This window comes from Zootoca vivipara, chromosome 3, assembly GCF_965207765.1.
Source record: "Zootoca vivipara chromosome 3, rZooViv2.hap1.1, whole genome shotgun sequence".
Lineage (NCBI taxonomy): Eukaryota > Metazoa > Chordata > Lepidosauria > Squamata > Lacertidae > Zootoca > Zootoca vivipara.
Window position 1 is genome coordinate 86,778,434 of NC_142586.1, and position 22,146 is coordinate 86,800,579.

General features: G+C 40.0%; 1 protein-coding gene across 1 annotated transcript in view; it reads right to left on the bottom strand.

The window, feature by feature from the left end:
- ALK (ALK receptor tyrosine kinase) overlaps nt 1-22,146 on the bottom strand; it is a 582,689-nt gene that overhangs the window by 197,169 nt on the left and 363,374 nt on the right. The window contains exon 5 of the mRNA XM_035110504.3: nt 17,432-17,559. Within this exon, the coding sequence (XP_034966395.3) occupies nt 17,432-17,559 (128 nt within the window). The remainder of the gene's footprint in view (nt 1-17,431; nt 17,560-22,146) is intronic.

A 22,146-nucleotide genomic window follows, 5' to 3' on the forward strand; every position in this document is an offset into this window, starting at 1 on the left:
GACACACATAAGCACTTCTAAAAACTTGGTTACTGAAGATCCATCTATTCTACATAAATCTTCCAACCTCTAAACAATAAGGCTATAAGTTCCGCACCACTTATGCCCAGAACAATTCTACAGTAGTCTATGGGACTGTCAATTAATTAAGGACTTGCATTTGCTAGTTGCCACACAGCATGCCTCTAGGTGACATTCAATAATTAAGGTTTAAACAAATATAAAACATAGCACTGAATGTTATAAACAATTCATTGAAAAGAACCTCACCACAAACAAACAGAATAAAGTTGCGCACCTGCACTAAAATGGCCTGATCACATAAAAAGAGATATGCTAAGGCCTAGTCAAGCCGGCCAAAGATGAGCAAAGCATTTGCTGCAAAGCTTTACAGCTAAGAAAAAATATAGAGGTAGGTGGAATGTGTAAGTCGGGTCTCAATCAGATGCTGAAAAGTCAGAATTTGAACTAAACTATGAAAGGCTCTGCAGGGATGTCTTAGCAGGAAGCACTGCACATGTTGGGCAAAGATCAGGAGAATGGTGAAAGGGTATTCCACCTGGCTAGTTAAGTAAGATGAGCGCCGCACCCCATAGTCGCCTTTGGACTTAACCGTCGAGGGGTCCTTTACCTTTTACTTTTATTAGAGAAGTGGGTTCAACAACCATAGCTTTGTTGCATATTTTAGGGAAACCTCCCAGATGCTTTCAAGTATATTTTCTGCAAGTATCAAGCCACTAAAGAAATAATATAGGGATATTATGAGATCACCAGCCAATTTTTGAAAGCACAAGGGATGGAAAATTCAAGCATAAAGGAGAGGATGAGATTTATAAATAAGAGAAAGAAAAAGTAAAAGGTAAGTATCCAACTTTGATAAGTCAAGGATTTGAAGAATTACTCCCTGGACAACATTGGTAGGCATTTTTTTAAAAATGAGTTTGGCTTCACAAATCCTATCTATGCCATCTAAGATAGTGGCTGCCACCATATCTAAAGGCATTTAACTCCATAATTTAATTATGGACTGTGTGAATAAGTACTTTATTTTGTACATCCAGTTCTAGGGTATTTAGTAATTCTGGCAATCTAGATGACAAAAACTCACATGTCTACCATCTAGATGTGTGCAAAGGGGCAGAAAGAATACATAAGTGAGTGTCAAATATCCAGATTTTCTATCCATCACAAGTTCCATGAGCTCCAGCAAGCACATCTCATCAGGGATGATGGAAATTATACAGTGGTGCCTCGCTAGACGAATGCCCTGTAAGACGAATTTTTCACTTAACGAAGAGATTTTTCTAGTGGAGGTTGCCTCGCAAGACGAATTTGTTTTGCGAAAAATTCGTCTAGCAAATCACGGTTTCCCATAGGAATGCGTTGAAATTCAATTAATGCGTTCCTATGGGCAAAAATAAAAATAAAATAAAAATTCAATGCATTCCTATGGGATTTGCTAGACGAATTTTTCGTTATACGAATTGCCCGTGGAATGAATTAAATTTGTCTAGCGAGGCACCACTATAGTCCAAAACCAGGTAAGGGATATGCTATCATACCACTGAGGAATTGTTAATGAAGAGCCATTAGGAGTAAATAAAAGAAGAGAAGGCAAGATGCGGAAGGGGAAAACACAGTTAGATGTATAATATGAGGGAGCTACATGCATGAGATTATTAGGGCTGCAATCCTATGCACTTGATTTGAGTAGGATTTATTTCCAAGTAGACAGAATTGCAGTACAAGATAGCAAAGCAAGGTAGAGGAATCTATTTCCTCTACATTGTTTTGCTCACTGGAGAAAAATCTGTTTTATTTTCACTTCTTGTCTCTTCCACACAGATGACATGAACATCTGTAGCTATAAAAGTAAGTGCAGATCTAGACAGATGCCTTGAAAAAAATAGCGCTACCTGCTGCAGACCAGCTTTTCTGCTCAGATGAGCAACTGGAACATTGAGAGAATTTTAAAGGAAAGGAAAGCCAAGGACAAAAGATCCAGGTTATATTTAAAACACTGCTGGCCCAGCCAAGCCTTACTATTGAGCAAAAAAACCCAAAAAAACCCCTCATGTTTTCCTTCCCTCCTCTTGAATTGAGTCCCTGAATTCATATTTTTTTCTATATATACCAAGCATGCCTGGTAAATAATTTCACTACTGAAATCTCATATGTTTCTGGACTGGTTTCATTAGTTTTCTTCAAAACAGAAGGCAAGTGAATACTGAACAGTCAAAATAAAATTGTGCCTGCCTTTTTCATTATCTGTATCCCTTATCAGTACGGATACCGAATCTTCCATTCATAGAATCATAGAGTTGTAAGGGGCCCCAAGGGTCAGATAATCCAACCCCCTGCAATGCAGGAATCTCAGCTAAAGCATCCGTGACAGATGGCCATCCAACCTCTGCTTAAAGAGCTCTGATGAAGGAGAGTCCACAACCTCCCAAGGGAGTCCATTCCACTGCTGAACAGCTCTTAAAGGCACCACCCTCTAGCTTCTCCTGCTTCTTCCTGTTCTGATAGGGATCCCTCCAGGTGGGAGTGAGTCAACCTGAAGAAGTGTGCATGCACATGAAAGCTCATACCAATAACAAACTTAGTTGGTCTCTAAGGTGCTACTGGAATGATTTTTAAAAATTTTATTCCTTCTGATGGTTTAACAACAGTGATTCAGGGTCCTTAGTAATGGTGCTACCTACAGAGTGCTGAAGCAACAGAGCTGTCTTCATGCTTTGCTTCAGGAATGTCTGACTGACTGACTTTTTAAAATTAAAGCTAAGAGTCTGGGGGCCCTGCTGACCCTGTCCTCCTGCAAACCCGGTCCATCTATCCATCTGTCTGCAGCTTAGGCTGGAACCCAAGCACAAATCTCACACATACTCTGTGGGCCACTTCCGACAGACGTTTGCTTGGTGGGCCACACATAACTGGAGAACCACCTATTGAGAGCCTTCCACATGAACCTGCACATACACTCAATTCTCTGCTCCGTGTTTCCCGGCCAACAGAAGCAGGACCTTTTCAGTCATGGCACCTAATCTGCAGAACAGCCTTCTCCAAGGGGTCCAACTGTTTCTCTTTCCGTGAATTGGGGGAAGTGGCTATTTCAGCAGGCATTTAGGATACATGTTTATTGATTCAGGAGTCAGTTGCTCCATTATGACTTTTCTATTGTCTTGGATTTTGTCGTCCACAATTGCTGATTGTGGTTGCTTTGTTATTTTGTTGTTGTGTTATTGACTTTGAAAGTCACAAATAAATACATGTTGCAATCCCCAGGAGACTACAAAGGCAGGCAAGTAGAGCTACCTTTTTCCTAGAGGCTGCAAGTTATGCCAGCCTGCTTTACATGCCTTCCCCACAGCATGCACACAAGAACTTCATTCTTGACTACTTTCCCTGTGGCACAATCCTCTTCCCTTTGTTCAGATGAAAGAGAACCTACACACAGGCCTTTATTTTATTGTTTTCTTGGATAACAGACCTCGATCAATAAGCAGAAGGTAGCCACTGGCTTAGGTTTTATCTTCAACCCCAAGGTACATTTTGGCTGCCACTCATTTGTTGCTTTCATGGATTCTACGTTTCAGGAACTGTGCCCATAACAAATAGAATTCTTAGTCCCATCCATCCAGCTTTCAAAGTGTTGGAATGACGAATAACTTTGGAAACAGCAAAGAGAAACAACAAGAATGTTTTCCCCTCCCCATTTGAACACCCTAATAATGTTAACTTGCTTTGCTGAAATATATTTCCTAATGCTATATTATTTATCATACGTGCACTGAAAGCTCAAATTGCAATGCAGAACAAACAGGAGCTGTAATAATGGTCATTAGGCATGTGACAAGTTTCCAACTCAATAATATTAATTAAGCACAGTTCCAGTTCCACATTGGAAGAACACTACCTCTGAGTTTTGTTTTTTACAATGTTTATCCCCCCCCCCCAAAAAAAAAAAAAATTAAGAGCGATTTTGCCAGGGCCAACACTGGAAAATTCCATCGCCTTCTTTGGTGAGTCCACAGTGTCTCTGCTGAATGGATGTAATTGTCTTTAAAGCACCGACTTGCCAAATTTATTAGTGAAAAGTCCTGCCTTGTTGTAGGCAAATCAAATCCCTCCAACAAGCCCGCTCTTAATCCTTGACTAAGGATCTTACCCAATGTCTTATCCGCCAAAGTTGTGATGATTTCTATGAGGGAGGCAAAACCCTTAGGCAGGACCATTTAGTCTGAAGCAGAAATTCCTCCCTGGCTCCGAATGTGGCGAATGAAAGCTCCATAGCAAGGTTCCATACCAAAGACACCAACCCCTTTGGTGGATGGGTGTGAGCCATGCAACAAGAGAGAGTGGGTGGGAGATACAAAGGCGACTGCTGTGCCCGGGTGAGGAGGTGGACCTGCTTGAAGACTCCGACAGGAGTCCCAGTCATCTCCACCCAACCAAGGCTCACCTCCAGGGGTGCTTTCAGTTGGCCGCTTCACAGACAGGCCAAATAAAAATCCTTATGGCTGGTGGAAGATGATGTGATGTCTCCTGCTGGCCATTGAGAACCGCCCCGAGGAGCTTGGCAATGGCAGAGCAGCATGGCCATGTCACACAACTGCTGTGTCATGTAGGAGGGTGAGCAGACTTAGTTGAAGGAGGCAAAACTAAGCACACACTTTAGGGAATATGCCCCACTAAAAACCACAGGCAACTCATTTCCGAGTAAACATATTTAGTACCTTTGTGGGATTCTAATGGAGAATATAGCACTGTACTGTATTAAGTTCATTGTGCAACCATTGTTCACGCCACTGCCAGCTAATTCAAGAGTAAATTGTAGAGTAATTCAAGAGTACTAATTCAAGAGTAAAGTGCGGAAAGGAGTTGCATATGAAGCGCTGCTACTCTGCTGCTATTTAAATTGCTATTTTCTCTTTACATGTAAGAAGATAGCAGAAACACACCCATCCAAGCTGCTATTTTGAAGGGTGCTTTGTGATGGACCCAGACCTTCAAAGGCCAATAAATAGGAGAGAGAGAGAGAGAGAGAGAGAGAGAGAGAGAGAGAGAGAGAGAGAGAGAGAGAGAGAGAGAGAGAGGCTGCTTTGCAGCAATGTAGCCTTGAGGGTTCTGTGATGTGATTAGGACAGTCAATGGAGTTTTATGACTAACAACAAAAAGGAAGGATGCCCATCATGAGCAAGAAGAACAGCCTGACACAATCTAAGATGGAATGAGCAAAAGACAGCATCTGCCAAAGCGAATAAGCCACTGTGAGACCACACAAGCTACGCAGGTTCCTCGAGGCAAACTTCAGTGTAAATGAGGTCAAGTTTGCTGAGAGAGCAATACAGCATAGAAAAGCATATCAGTGTGGAATCCTTCTGTTAATTTACAGCTCAGGAAGTACTAAAATAAATCGCCATAGTACATGTTCTGCATAGTTAGCCTTTATGAATTGCGAATGCGTTATTAAGATTGGAGCTTTTTGATCTGTATTGATATTTCTGGAGCAACACCACTCCTTACTCCATGCAAAGAAAGAAAGAAGAAGTGTGAATCTGAAGAAGTGTGCATGCACATGAAAGCTCATACCAAAATAAAAACTTAGTTGGTCTTTAAGGTGCTACTGAAGGAATTTTTTTTATTTTAGAAAGAAAGAAGTCTTTAGTGCTTACCAAAGTCAGTGCTGCACAGAGAAGTGTGCATTGATCATCTGCGGAGAGACCACATTTTATCACCATTCATTAACCACCCCAATTGTGAGACCAAATGGATGGTTGAACAAGTATGTTAAAAGTAATTAATCCATGATAAACGATTTGGATGTCCGCACCATTGGGAATGTTCAGCCATGGAATGAAGATATTTGCATGGCTACCCAACTTGGTAGAGTAGCTACCAATCGAACGTTTGTTTTAGCCAAATAGCAACTGCAAATTTGCAACTAGACAAGCAGTGCCTTCATTTTCTTCAAGCTTGCACACTGCTGAAACACTATCCTAGTTGCCTGCCTTGTTCTTTAATAGTTGACAATTTCCCTAAAGGGGGAACGCAGTAAGTACTATGGCAGTTGCTCAAGTGTGCTCTCTCTCTCTTATTCTTTACAAGTAGGATACACAGGATGAACTTCAAAAGCAGCGGTCGCAATAAGAGTTTGCTGGCTGTCTAGCACCTTCTGGGGCTGCTACTGATGCTGCTTGAGTGGACAGTGATTGCCAGCAGGGGCCAATTACATTACCATCTATGACCACACCAGACTTTGCTATCTTCTGCAAGGGATGCTGAATCCCACTCCCCAATTCAGCAGCACTCAGTGGTAGTCACCTAGCAAATGTTTGCTGCCAGCAAACCATTGCAGAAACCAACATTGTGCTCCACACTAGCCAAGATGCCTGTCCTGGGATATTAAAGCTGGGAACGGCATAACAACCGGAATGGCATAGGTTCATTGCCAAGAATAAGGGACAGCCGCATATACAGTCAACACAGTTCCATCCTATAGCAGATGCCTGTCTGAGGTTCAAAAAAAGTATTTCTAAAATAATAATAATAATAATAATAATAATAATAATAATAATAATAATAATAGAAGAGCAGTGAGGATGGAAATGAAGTGCCAGAGATAAACAGTGTAGGAGCCACTGCCAGAAAGTCAATCAAATTGTTGAGGAGCTGGTAGGAAGAGGAACATTTAGTAAGTTTCTAAACAGGTATGTTTCCAACTCCAGAATAATAACACGAGTACAGTACTGCACTCTCACTACCTAAGCGAAAGAAAGCGAATCATTTTTGTAGGGCACTTGACAACCATTTTAAAGAGTAGGTCACTATATTATAGTAAATTACTAAAGGGCATTACAGAAAATATGAGCTGTTTGACTCCATGATAGAAATTTAATGCCTTAGATTTCCCTGATCTTTCAGAGCTCAACTTCTCTGGCTTAATGTTTCATTAATGCAAGTACATGAACATAATGCACACTTTCTTATTCTGCACCTCAGGGGTTACTAGTGGCTACATATAAATCAATAACAGCAATAATGGTAACACTATAGGAGCAATGAACTTGAATATTCCATTACTTCTTATTTATCTGCGTAGTAAGGGTAACAGAATCAATATATGAAACAATGAATACAGTTGGAAAGGTTCGGGGGCAGGGGGAGAGAATACAATAGTTAAGAACATAAGAAGAGCGTGCTGGATCAGGCCAATGCCCCATCTAGTCCAGCATCCTGTTCTTACAGTGGCTAACCAGATGCCTGTGGGTTCAGACATATACATTGTAATGAGGGAAACCCCACAAACAGGACCTGAGCTTCTTGCCTCTTGCCTCTGCTCAACTATGCTGCCGCCCTTATGGTCCTGACAGTACCTCTCTTGATCTGAGGCATATATAATATTGTAGTTTTAAACAAGTCCTGGGCATTGGGGAGAGAACTCGCTCTCTTGACTTTACTATTCAACTTCCTTTTTACCAATCGCCTCATTTTGGGAAAGTGTTTTTCTCTTTGTTCTGCAGCCAATGTTGCTTTGCTCCTCCACAATCATTCTAGTAATCGCCACCACCCCTTACATTTCTGGGGCTTATTCGATCTTTCTGCCATTGCTCTTTGTAATGACCCTCATTCACTCTACTATAATTTAAGTGAACTGTTCCAAACATAATGGGCCAATCTTCATCTGATCATCTAGTTCCTCTGTCTTTGCATTTAGTCTTTCATTTAATCATTTTATGAACTGATTGATTGCCATTGTATTTAATCATTTTGCTTAATTAACCGAGAGAACAACTATTTGTTTACGTGGGCTCTCTGGCTGTTCAGTCAGCTACGTATTTGTTTATGAATTCTTCCTCGGGCTTGCCTATTTGATTACTGTATCCCCAGTCACTTAGTTAAATTTACTTAATTAATAAATATAATTCTTGCCTACCTTAAAACCCACTATCATGTCCACCATTCACATGTAACTGTTCTGCAATTACTTGATTCTCATAGCTCATTTTTACTTTCCCCCTCCTCCTTGTTTATTTCTATCTCAACCCAATTCTTCACATGCCTTGATTTTGTATTCCCAATTAATCCATTCAATTCTCCTCTTCTTTTCCTTTCCACATTGCAAGCATTTATTATCGAGGGTGCAGCAGAAATTTGTATGACTGCATATGTGGGAGGGAGTATATATGCTGACTCCTACAAATTTGCAATTCTTAAAATTAGGATCCGGAGCACCGCAGGGGATGCCATATACAAAGCATTGTTGGAAAAGATTAAAGAACATAGGAGTTGCGGAGACAGAGTCAGTATTACTCCTAAGCTGCCCTCTTTTCATGGATTTCTTTGGAAAAATGTTTTGGGATAATATGCTTATGAAGGACAATAGTCTGTAATTATAATGCTGATCTTGGAATACTAAAGGTAAAGGAATATTAGGTAAAGGTAAAGGACCCCTGGATGGTTGAAGGTAAAGGAATATTAGGTAAAGGTAAAAGATAAAGGACCCCTGGATGGCTAAGTCCAGTCAAAGGCGACTATGGGGTTGCGGTGCTCATCTCGCTTTCAGGCCAAGGGAGCTGGCATTTGTCCACAGACAGCTTTCCGGGTCATGTGGCCAGCATGACTGAACCGCTTCTGGCACAATGGAACACCGCGGTGGGAGCCAGAATGCACAGAAATGTCGTGGAATATTACTGCTCCCTCTTCCCTCCTCATAACCTTCCTTAGTTTTCCCTTTCTTGCTTTGATCTCCTTTCTCTTTCCTCTTTATTGTGGTTGTTATTGCTTCCTGTGTATTAGAAAATAAAGAAATTATATAAAATAGTATTACTTGCCAGTATTAATAACTCAACCAGACTTTAGAAGATGTGTCTTTTTGGGCCATCTACTACACTTTCATAACATTTTAGGGATATTTCCATCTGACTACTACTCTGGGATTTTGTTTTGTTAAAAGTGATATTTGGATCTAAAACAGGCTCGTGAGGAGAGAGATGGGGGGGGGTGTCATTCTTCACATATGCTCAGATGTGGCAATAACATGTCTGAATGTTATGAATATGGAAAGAGCATATTGCACTTATGCCCTGCTTTGGGGCTTCCCATTGGTAACTGGTAACTGTTTGGCCACTGTGGGAACAGAATGCTGGTCTGATCCAGAAAATCTCATCTTACTTTCTTACAGTTTAGATTCTAAGTCAATTCTTTATGTTACATTATGTTTAAAGTACACCAGTTTTGCTGAACATGATTCCAGCTGAAATCCTGTTCTGTAGGAGTATATATCTCCCAGCTCTGCTTACCTGGAAATATTCAATTCAGTGGGACGTAGAGTCATGCCATAGGACTGCACTGCTGTAATTAAGGATCCTAGTCTACTATGTAAAACTACTGTATTAGTTTTCAGACACACAAAAATTGAGACCAGACTGCAATCCACTAACAAACTGGTTTAGTGCACAGAGCTCTCTCATTAAGTTAGAGAAAAATTTGGGTCTTAAAATAGCCTCTCTTTTTTGGTGAGGTATTACTGCTCTACAATTTCAGTAAATCTGAGCAGTTAAAACGCCACGGAAACTAAATGACCCCAATTAATGGTAATAAAAATAAATTTGATGCCGAGAAAGAAGATAACGGAGTTCATCTCCTTACACTGAATCAACAGCTTTTCTCTTAGGATTAGCTTTAATTTAAGGGCAAGGGCAAAATTAAAATCATATGTAGTGATTAAAAAAGGATACTTTATGGCTCTGATCACTCTCCATTTCCAGCTGTGGCAAAGTGGGAGTGGAAGAATTCTCTTAGTCCCTCATAGATTCAAGACTGCTGTAGGTCATTAATATTTTGATTTTTAAGTGGTATTTTATTTGAATCCATGCACTGATGTAACATAGAAATGTCAATTATGACCTCTCCTTTTAATGACACGGATACACCCTTGTGAGCCACATTTACGGTATGTTTAAAGAAGAACAGTGCAAATATAATGATGGGGTTACAATGCATGTTTCAAAAACTCATAAAGCAGCCTTGAATTAAATTCAGATTTATTATAGCTAAAGAAAATGATGGTTCTCTTCAGTTACCCTGTTTCCACATTTCAACACCATTTTGGATTTCGTTTTTTGTAGTCCTCATGGAAAATTTGTCATCATTTTAGTGCAGATTCTTTCCTAATAGACACATTTTTTTTCCTATGCAACTATGCCTAACACATAGATTTATGCAAAGCAAGGTTCCCAAAGGTGCATTTTTGTAATTCCATTTAACCTAACATATTCATTTTTTTATATACTTTACTTGGCTGGGAAAACTGCACTGAAAATTCAGGAATGGGCACTTTTCAAAGGGTGGCCTGCATGTTTCAATTTACACAGGGTTTCGAAAAGCAAAAAATTAGGTGGGTTCACCTTCAAATGTGAACTGAGTCAAATTTCTTCTCCATCTGCACTCAGGTTGCACCAATAGACTAAAGAGTTGAGGAATCTGATGGGATATAAAAGCATAACCCGCCTGCCCCATGCTGCACAACAAGCACTGAATTGACCTATAAAAGCCCCTTCAAAGCCATTTTAGTGGGACTTATAGAACAAATGGCTTATATTATCGTAACTAAAATGACATCCCACGCATGACAACTGGGACTATGTAGTACAGAAGAAAGCACGCGCACACACACACACACAGGGCACAGGATCCTCAGTGGCTATGTAGGGGGCTGTTAAAGGCTTCCCTGGCTCCATATGCTGTGTTGATGTAACAAAACAGCCCTGACAGCTGCTGCTGAGCTTCTGGAGAGAGCTTTGCTTGCTTGCAGATACCTTGAAAGCAATTAATAGGATCACTGCTGAGGAACTTCAGATGTTAACTTTAAAATAATTTTTTTAAAAAAACTCCAAAATATGCCTTTCCAGTTACACTTCTAAGCATGAGATCCTAAAGCTAATTGCTTCCTCTCAGGCCTGCTGAGCTTGAGAAAAGATGCTTTTATCAGACATGCCATACCATAAATGCTCACATATTTTAAAAGCATTGTGCTCTTTTCTCCATTCTTAGACGAAAAAATCCCCTGCTTAGCCACGTTCAATTTACTGATGCTAACTAAAAACAATTACTTGTCACTTACTTGTGCTTATTACTGAGTGCTTTAATTTAATTAAGTTTTTTTGTGAAATGATTTAGTAATTTAATTATTCAAAAATGAAAGAAAGTATTAGTAAGAAAACCATTAAATGCCATTAATAAGTCAATACATTACTCAGGAAATGAACTCAGCTTTTATTACTAGGAATAGCCATCAATTACTAAATATTGCCGTACCAATTACTGTACTTGTGGAATGGAAAAATTATTGGGTGACTGTTAATAATGTCACTTACAAATTACAATGGCAGAAAAGTGGTTAGTAAATTCTTTGCTCAGGGTTCACATATTAGTGGGTAACTTGTCACAAAACAATTATTCCTTTTAAAAAGAACCATGAAGTGAATAATGCCATGCATTTTACTGGGCTCCCATCCGCCAGAGCAAAAGGAAGAAAGCTTATCCTTTTAAAGAAAAATGGAAATCGGAATGGTCAATGAATTAAGAAACTTAAAGCTACTGATATTTGGCCGCAGTTTATGCTTGTAGAAGACTCTTATCAGACTTGCATGCAATAGCTACCATTGGTTCAGTAAAACATATTGTACTTTTGACACTACATTACTGATACTACATAGTGCTTTTTAAAAAGGACAAATTTTGGTTCTGGCCTTACAAAGTTGATAACCACAGCTTGTAGAAGTCCAAGCTAGCTTTTGAGCTGATGTCAGTGGGCTACTTTTAAAATTCACAAATGCTATTAAATCATAGCAACATCCCATGAGGTGCAGTCATTTCAGACATATTGCAAATAGAAAATATTGCAGCCAATCCGAAAGGTAGTCTTTTATTTCTTCTCAATTTCTCAATTTTAACGCATTTTGTTTTCTAATAGATCTTGGTACGTGACGATCTTTTCATCCATATTCAATTTTTTAACCGTTATTATTGGTGAGGTCCACAGGGGGATCTTGGGTTCTAAAATTCCTTTATATTTTATCCATGTTAGGTATAACAATTTCCTTACCAAATGGTTTAAGAAACCCCTGTGGACCTTGACCTTCTCATAAAGTAAATAGGAGTGCTAGCCGAATCTATTTTCCACTCCCTCCAGGTCTAGTATATCTAGATTTTCCAAAGTCACCCACTCCTTCAACCAGACTAACCTCGCTGCCACATGATATAGTTCTAGATTTGGGAGGGCAAATCCCCCTCTTTCTTTCTTAACCGTTAGTAACTGTTATTTTTTTGTGGTCTTTTCCCATTCTATATAAACTGTGTTATATCCTTTTCCCATTCGGTAAAGCCTTTAACCCCCCTCCCCAATATTGCTATCGTTTGGAATAAATACATTAGCTTAGGAAGTATATTCATTTTTACTACCGATATTCTACCCCGAAGCGATAGGTGTAATTTACTCCATTGTTCCATTTCCGTTTTTATTCCATTCCATGTTCTTTTATAATTGTCTTCAAATAAATTCAGACTTTTCGATGCTATCCAAATCCCTAAATACTTTACCTTTTTCTTTATTTCTAGACCTGTAAGTTGTTGTAATTCTTCTTTTTCTTTCTTATCCATATTTTTGGTTAATAGCATTGCTTTTTTTATAATTTACTTTCAGACCTGCCACTTTCCCGTAATCTTTTATAATTTCTAAAGCTCTTGGTATATTTTCTTTTGGGTCTTGTGTTGTTATTATTAGATCGTCCGTGAAGACTCGAACTTTATAGGACCTCTTTCCTACCATTATTCCTTTTAAATTAGGAGAACTTCAAGCACCATAATAAATAGGAGAGGGGAGAGTGGGCAGCCTTATCTCGTCCCATTTGATATTGGGAAGCTATCTGTCATGCTTCCGTTTATTATTAGTCTTGCCCTTTGTTGTTCATAAATTGCTCCTATTGCCGTTTTCATCCTCTCCTTTATTGCCATCATTTCTATTTGCTTTTTCATAAACTCCCAGGATACGTTATCGAAAGCTTTTTCGGCATCCAGCAGCAATAGTGCTGCTTTCTTATCTATTTTAAATTCCAGATGTTCTATTATATTTCTCGTATTACTCGATATCTGTCTCCCCGGTAAAAACCCTGCTTGATTTGGGTGTATTACCTCTTTAAGTATGTTTTTTAATCCATGTGCTCAGTCCTGTATACCTGAAGGAGCGTCTCCACCCCCATCGTTCAGCCCGGACACTGAGGTCCAACGCCGAGGGCCTTCTGGCGGTTCCCTCACTGCGAGAAGCAAAGCTACATGGAACCAGGCAGAGGGCCTTTTCGGTAGTGGCGTCCGCCCTGTGGAATGCCCTTCCATCGGAGGTCAGGGAGATGAACCTGACATTTAGAAAACACCTAAAGGCAGCCCTGTTTAGGGAAGTTTTTAATCTGTGACATTTTAATGTATTTTGGTGTTTGTTGGAAGCCGCCCAGAGTGGTGGGGGAAACCCAGCCAGATGGGCGGGGTACAAATAAATAAATAAATAAATAAAATCCCAGTGAAGATTTTATAGTCACTGTTTAGGAGGGATATCAGCCTGTAACTTGACATTAGTTCTACATCTGTATCCGCTTTTGGCAAAAGAGTAACATAAGCTTCCTTCCATGATTCTGGGGTGGTACCCTTTTCTAATATCTGATTCATTATGCCTTTTAAAGGGTTTAGGAGTATATTTTCCATTTTTTGTAATATTCTATAGGGCCTGGCAATTTTCCTGGCTTACTATTCCTCATTACATTTTTTTATCTCTTGTATTGTAATTGGTGTTTCAATCTCTTTTTCTTTTTCTTCAATATTTATTTTCAAATGATGTTTCTCTAAATATTGCTTAATTTCTTCTTTGTTTTCCTCTTTTTTCTTATATAACTCTTTATAATATTTGACGATTTTTTTCATTATCGTCTGGGGATTATCTATTAATTTCCTTTCTTCTCTTACTCTATTTATCATTTTCTCACTTCTTCTCTTTTTTAGGTGCCAGGCTAAATATTTATTTGGCTTGTCACACACATCCATTTCAAAAGGTCAGTGCCTGGGTTGTATCCAGTGAAATAATTGTGCACATGGGATGAAAAAATCCAATGGATTTTTTCCTCCCCACAAGTGCTGCCCACAATAACCCCATATCTTCTCTGGAAGTTTGGAGGACAAACCTCAAAGCAGATCTGGGTGGGTGGGTTTCTACCTGCAAAATTCATTTAGGCTTTCTTCACACTCTTGTTTGCTGTGCACACACTGCATTTCCAGTGCTGAGTTTTTTAATCTGTGTCTGTACTATGCTATGCAAAATGCATATGTATCCGGTACTTTGTTGTGAAATACTACTGTTAGATAACTTTGTTTCTCAAACCAGCTTCACACCAGTTGGTCTTTAAGCCTTTCCTGATTCAACTCCAGCCAAGGTGTGACAAACTGATACACATCAGACATTAAATGCACTGTTGGTGTGAGCAGCTAGGGGAAAGTGCTATGAAATGCAGGGGTGGGGGACAACTTCACTGAGCTCTAAAGACTGTAACATGAACACCGCCGAAGTTTAATTCTGCTCTCTGCTCCAGGCTCTGCTTCCTAGAGGGGGGGGGGTTCCTACAGCTCTGCTATTTAGACAGCATTCACTGGCGGACACTGAGTCATTCTTTTGCCAGGCAAAGAAACAGAACCTACATGTCTTTTAATACTTTTATGTTTCTCCTTATACATTTCCATTCTAGATTTAAGTTGTTGCCAGAAGAAATTGCAAAACTGTTCATCTGGCCCTTCACAGCGCCCATAGATATGAATTAAGGTACCTAAACACAGCTGGATAACAACTCCCACTAGGCTTTAAAGTACATCATACTTCACAGATTGCTTTTACAGTTTTTAATTTATCCTAAAACCACCGCAGTGGTGGAAGGAAGTATTGTTATTTTTCTTTGATAAGGAGAAACCTAGAGTAAAATATATAGCTTTGTTCTAGCAAACGGCATCAAAAGAAATTGGAAACAACTTCAAATGATTCATTCAGAGTTAGAACTGCAACTTTGGCAACTGTCTTAACATCACGCGACAAATATGTGGTACAACAGGAATCTAGACCCTCTTAAGTTCCTAAACCAACATTACCTCTTATCCTCTCTCACACAAACATTCAGTGTAATAAGAATGCATCTCTATAAGGCATAAAACATACTGTGGTAACTATAGTTAAACATTATCTCCAGGTACTATGAGTTGGAGCTATCTTGCTTCATATGAAATCAGTAAGAACATACCTACTACAAGTCTTGAAATTACAGCAACTAGTCAGTGTTGAAACCTGTTAACATGCTTCCCCCCTGCAAGAGTCCCACCAGGATCTCCTTGTATTGTGTACCTGTTCATTCTTACCACATTCACATTAGTCTCAGGGTCAGATTACAACCTGCTGAGACTCTAAAATGTGTCAGGTTTAAGTGGATCCCACAGCACTGACAAAAATGTGCATTTTTTTGCACATTTCATTGGACAATGAAAATATAAATACAGTGCTACCTCGGGTTACAAACGCTTCAGGTTACAAACTCCGCTAACCCAGCAATAGTACCTCAGGTTAAGAACAGAAATCATGCTCCGGCGGCGTGGCAGCAGCAGGAGGCCCCATTAGCTAAAGTGGTGATTCAGGTTAAGAACAGTTTCAGGTTAAGAACGGACCTCCGGAACGGATTAAGTTCTTAACCAGAGGTACCACTGTAATCCATAGTCTGTCCTAGCCACCCATCTTCAGATACACACACCTGAATTCAGCATACTTGAACCCAGCAGACTGTGGGAGAGGGCACCTGATCAAGGGGATACAATCACAATAGACCACACCTTGCACAACCCTCCCTGAGCCTGGCAAGCAAGGCGGAAGTGCTTAAAAAGTTGCGGTTGTGGAAGTGAAGTCTGTGTAAGATGTGTTCAACTTTGGTGGCTCCCTAAAAGAAGCTCAACAACCTAGGGAGTTTTGCACCTCCTTTTCTAGCAAAAAAAACACTGGTTAATGAAAGACCAAACCCCAAACTTTGCAGCACCCAGAATGCCAATTTTTTCACATTCATCATGAGCCAAGAAATATTACGCACAAGTAATTCAGATCACCAAATCAATCAAGTTTGATTGATTAGAGACAAAATTGAATTTCATTTGACATCAGTAAGAGTAACAGCCTATTCAAAACAGAGTCACAGACTGCTGTGTTAAATAATGAATACTAATGATAGAATAGGGCAGAAAAGAAGAAGGAAGACTCATTGGATATCACTTGGTTGTAGATAAACATAGGGGACTGGGATTCAAGAGGAGAGATGGAGCTTTAGGTAGATGGAAAGCTGAAAGACCCCCAGTTCTAAATATGGCAGGCACTGGTTCCATTCATTTAAAATTTTACTTAAGGTAAAATCATAATTATTCTTTACTGAAGAATTTATCATCTTCTTTTGGCTTTTTCTCAAACAGATTTGATCTGGATTTCCATGCTGGCAGTATTTTGGTGTCATCTCCACCTCCAACCCATCTGAAACCTTTTCTTATGTGTTTCTTATTTTGCTTATATCCCACCCTTCATTTAGGGAGTTAAAATGGTCTCTTGCTTTATCCTTACAATAGCTCTGTAAGGTAGAACAGGCAGAGGCACACAGAGTGGGTACAACTGGCCCAAGATCCCTCACAGTATATTATGGATGAGATGAGATTTGGACAAAGATCTCTTTGGAATCCAGTATGCTAAGCACTACACCACGTTGGCCTGGGAACACCTACCATGGGAGTGAGTTGACAACAGCAGCATATTGCCATAAAGAGACAGACCTTTACATATATGCTCAGAGGTAAACCTCATTATGTTCAGTGGGGCCCTGAGCCCCTACTCCTTGATCACTGAGGATAAGACTGGAACCTGAGACTCCAATCCCACACACACTTACCAGAGAACAAACCCCACTGAACACAGTAGGGCTTGCTTCTGAGTAAATACAGTATGCATATAATTGCACTGCATGTATAAGAAATAAACATAAAATTCTATCCAATTTTTGTAGAAAACAACAACTGAGCTGCTTTATTTACTCTATTATGAGTACCTGGACAAAACAATTGGTCATGCCATTAATAGTTTTCTTTTCTATTCAGTGCAAAGCAGCACCGTCTTTCTATTAGTGCAGACACTAGTGGATTTGAGATTAGGATGAAAGCACTGAATGGAAAAAAAAATATTCCCCAAAGCATTTCCATTGACAGAATTTTTACAAAATAAAGCATATATGCGCATGTGTGCGTATGTGTGCTACTGTCCCCACAACCTTGTAAGTGGAATACATTAGAATTAGGGTGGGGTGAAAGACAGAGGCTTTACCTGTGCTGCAGTTCTTCATTGCAAAGGAATCAATGACAGCTACGCTTCTGTTCCCGCTAGCAATATATTCCAAGGAGATCCGAAAAGGTTTCTCGAGGTGTCCAACTCTTTCCTGGAGAAGCACCCATCTGTTTTCATTGCACACCAAGAAGAAAGAACAGAAGAAAATCATGGTAAGGAAAAGAGCTAGCTTGCAAGAAGTGCGGTTGAAAAAGCAACTGTTCCACATCTGCCTCATCATATTGGCTCTCTACTAGACTGCTTTTCTATTACTTTTCGCCAACACAACCCCTTGCTTTGTTCCTTTTTTCTTAAATAGAATTTAAAGAGCAAAGATTTGTGGAGAGCCAATATGTTACAAGTAGTATTCAGCTAATGACACCCCCACCCCCTTCTGATCTGTCACAGTCCTGTGCTTGGAGATCTCTTGCAGATGTCTATGCATGCTTTAAAAGAAACACAACTTTTGTGTGTATGTTTGCCCCCCCTTCCCTGTGTGAATGAAGCTGTGAAATATGTAACACACAGGAATGCTTTAAATACCATCTCCCCCAACCCCCTAGCCCATCTCAATCTGTTATTCAGATTCAGAGCAGTAAGTTTCTCTCAAGGGGTTGTTTGAGTAGCTGTAATTCCCAGCCTTACATCTCTAAAGTATTTTGCTTCACTCGGGCAAAATGCATCTCCTTCCCAACACTATATTATAAGCTTTAAAATTAAAACAGGCCATTTCCCCTTTTAGTTTTATTCTGCCTTTGGTGGGGTTTTTTTTAAAAAGGGAATTAATGGGTTTGGAAACCAAGGTCATGAACCAAGGCACCACACTCTACACAGGTAACCATCAAATCCTGCCTTTCTGAGGCTGCTTAAAGGCTATCTATTGATCTCAATGGAATGGCACAGAAATAATAGCAGTGTAGAGGCTTATCCATGTCACTGTAAATCAATCCACGTAGTGGAGGGCTCAACTACACAAGAGTTTAATGTGTATTTGTAGCTGCCTCAGGTTTCTTTGGCATTGCCCACAAGATGTCCTCTTCATCCAACTGGCAGCCTGCACTTTTGTCCCCTTAAATCAAGATTTTCCCAATCTCCCCCCCCCCCTTCAAAACAGTGTGCATGCACAGGTAGACAAATACCTGTGTGCATTCCCACAACACGGGCCTCAAGTTTCTGGGACTTGCAGGGTGTGGGGGAGCACTAAATGAGGGGAAGGGACAGCAACACAGAGCACAGATACACCCCAGCAAGCTCCATCCACTGATATGGACTGGAAACGTCAGGAGAGATTTCAGAGGCATTAAACCAAAAGCACCGTTGTGTGGGCAACAGCACACAAACATACATACACATTGGAAAAAAGGCCCATGTATGCATTAGTGTCCTTGTGTAGAAACAGTCTGGGTGGGCCATGTGCAGCATTTTAATATATTTTTAACATGTTATCGTAGGTGGTGGTGGTGTTTTTAAAAAACAACCTAAGGCTAGAGATACTAACTGCTTTGCATGGAAATTAGATCAGTTTGAAAGCAGGCTTGGGAAAGTTGTGGCCCTTCAGATATTACACTACAACTCCCATCAGCCCCAGCCACCATGGTCAGTGATCGGAGATGAAGGGAGTTGTAGTCCATGTTTCAATCCCATACTTTAAGTCCTCTAATGAAGTGCTTGTCTCCAGATAGCAGAACTGTAGCATACAGTTGCATCTGTAAGAAAGATTGCTTAGGGTTAATTCATGCCCATTTCTGTGGTTGCATTTAGAGCACTCTTGTAATAGCAATGGGTAATCCTGGGAACTATCATTTGTGGAGGGTCCAGGGAACTGCAGGCTTGTGAGGTCAGCACCCTTAACAAACTACAGGATTGTCTGGGGGAAGCCATGACTGTTACAAGTGGTACAAAAAAGTTTTAAACATGCAGTGCGGATGCGACTGTGGTTACATGATGATGCAATATGGCCAGAACGGACTTGCAGTAACTTCTTATTGTCACCAGTTCCTTAAGGAGCTCTTTCCTGCCTCTTTCTTTCTGTATGCCGGCAAATGAACCCCTGTTCCCAGCATGTTAGCATCACAAATGAGATGCAACCTTGTCTTGCTGCATTTTATTTATAGATATTTATTTTTACCCTACCTTTCAGCCAAAAACAACATCAAAGCTAAACTAAGCCAAACAAGGCAGTCCCTGCTCTCAAGTTTTATAATCTAAAAAACCCAAGGTCTTAAAGCACATGAGGCCACCATCTTACTCCACTAAGTAGCTGAGTCCGGCCAGTGCTTGGATGGGATACTAGCTGGGAGCTATGTGAACTCAGTCTTGGATTCCATGAAAGAATAAAGGTAAGAGATAAATGTAATAAAATAAATATAAACGTGTGTGTGTGTGTGAGAGAGAGAGAGAGAGAGAGAGAAATGGATTGGGAGGGGGAGGAAATCAATGCTTCTCAAGTTACCATATAATAGGGGTAACTAAACAACACTTCATTCAATTGGAGGAGAAGAGGTTCATTTCAACACTGCATGTGGCAGCCGTTACCAAACCCCCCCATTTTCTTTAGACATTATTTAACATAATTTTTATACCACTTATACTACCATCAAAACCTCTAAATGGTTTACATAAAATAAAAATAAAAATGATTGATAAAATACAATGTTAAGAATTTGGTCTAATTTAAACAATAAAATTAGGTTTTAAAATATTCCATTCTATTAAAAGTATATTGCCACATGTCTCTTGAAATAGTGGGACCATTATTCTATAAATGTCTAAATACTGCTGTTTTTGTGAAAACACAATGGAGTATTCTGTTCTCTTCTGTTTTAATTGCAGCTGGAATTGTTTTGAGGATGTTTCTAATGGGCCTTTTCAGACACCTGTTCTTTTGTTTCCTTACTGATGACCAACTGCAATAAAGCTAAACAAGAAAATCTTACTAGCTTTTATGTGGTTTCCTTTTCTCTTTTTGGTGACCCAGAGGAATCTGTGAAGAGAAATTAAAAGTGCCCAAAGAGGCCCGTGGAAAAAAAGAGTTCCAAAACTTCACCAACAAATATTTCTCCCCATTACCAAATAGTCACGTTTCCTGTTCCTTAGCCACTTGTTGTGCCAGTACTGTACCATGATATGGCTAGAACAGAGGGAGGGAGGGATTCAGGAGCCCCTTCGGGAGTTTCTCAGCTGAGAAGCTAGACTCCTCCCTCCGCCATCTTGTTCACTATTCCATCAGGCTGAGAAGGCATGCAGGGCCACTCCATTTTTGTAACTGAGGGACTAGAAACATTGGGCTCTTCCTCTCCCATGTGGTCATTTGCAGAAGTTATTGTTAGCCAAGCCACTTATATAACACGAACGGAGTCCAGAGAGAAAAGGTCTCATAAAACTTTACTGGGGAAGATGGGGGGATAATTTGAGAGGAAAGGAACAGGGCGGATTTGTCTTCCTTTGGTCAGGCCTTGTACCTAAGCTGGAAAACATTAAATTAAACATACAAAGCTTCTGCAGAACTACACAACCAATCAGAGCACATGCTGCCTCAGCGACGATCATGCCACTTTGCCTGGTTGCTAAGCAACATCTACACACACACACACACACACACACACACACACACACACACACACACCTTGGCTAATGTTAACAGAAATAACTGTTAAATTGCAAACTAAATGATCCCTGCTGTTGCACTCCCAACACAAAACTACGTCTGAGGTCAGTAGATTATAACATGCCTTTTCTTAGTTATCCAGGAAAAAAACCCTCTGAAATATTTTATCCCCTTTTTGCAGACTTAATAACAAAAGTGGGACCTGCAACAAAACGTTGCAGCAAGAAATGTGCTCAGGGTGCCATGCATTCTTCAAGGGTGCCCTGTTGCATCCATTCCCCCTTCCCATGGTTTTCTTGTGCTCGAATTCTGCTTGCTGGTTTCCCTTGCATGCTGAGAACAGGATGCTGGACTAGATAGGCCATTGGCTGATCCAGCAGGCTTTTCTTGTATTCCCTCATTTGTTGCCATTTGGACTGGGGAGTTTCATTTTGCTCTGTGATTCCTATTCCTTCAGGAGTAATATGACTACAGTGGAAACTCGGCTTATGAACAGCTCGGTTTACGATTTTTTGCTTTACGAATGCTGCGGACCCATCTGGAACGGATTAATTCACTTTCCATTACTTTCAATGGGAAAGTTCGCTTCAGTTTATGAACACTTCAGTTTATGAACAGACTTCCGGAACCAATTACACTCATACTTCGGGTTAAGTATGCTTCAGGTTGAGTACTCCGCGGACCCGTCTGGAACGGATTAATCCACTTTCCATTACTTTCAATGGGAAAGTTCGCTTCAGTTTATGAATGCTTCAGTTTATGAACAGACTTCTGGAACCAATTGTGTTCATAAACTGAGGTACCACTGTACCCTGTTGAGTGGTGTTCTCTAAATCTTCAATGACATTCAGTTTCTCGAAGCTTCTGATCCTATGCAAACCCAGGACCAGATTTAACACCTCTGGTGTATAGCACTAATAATTTAAAATAATTTAAAGAACAAAGATAAAGAGGAATGACAAACTGTAAGCATTTAAAAGATGCATTTTTTTAAAAAATGAACATAAAAGACAAGAAGGCAGGGCAATGAAACCAAAATACATTATCATATTTATGATCCAGAAAAATGAGAGAAATGGATAAAGGAAGACCAATGAGCAGCTAATTG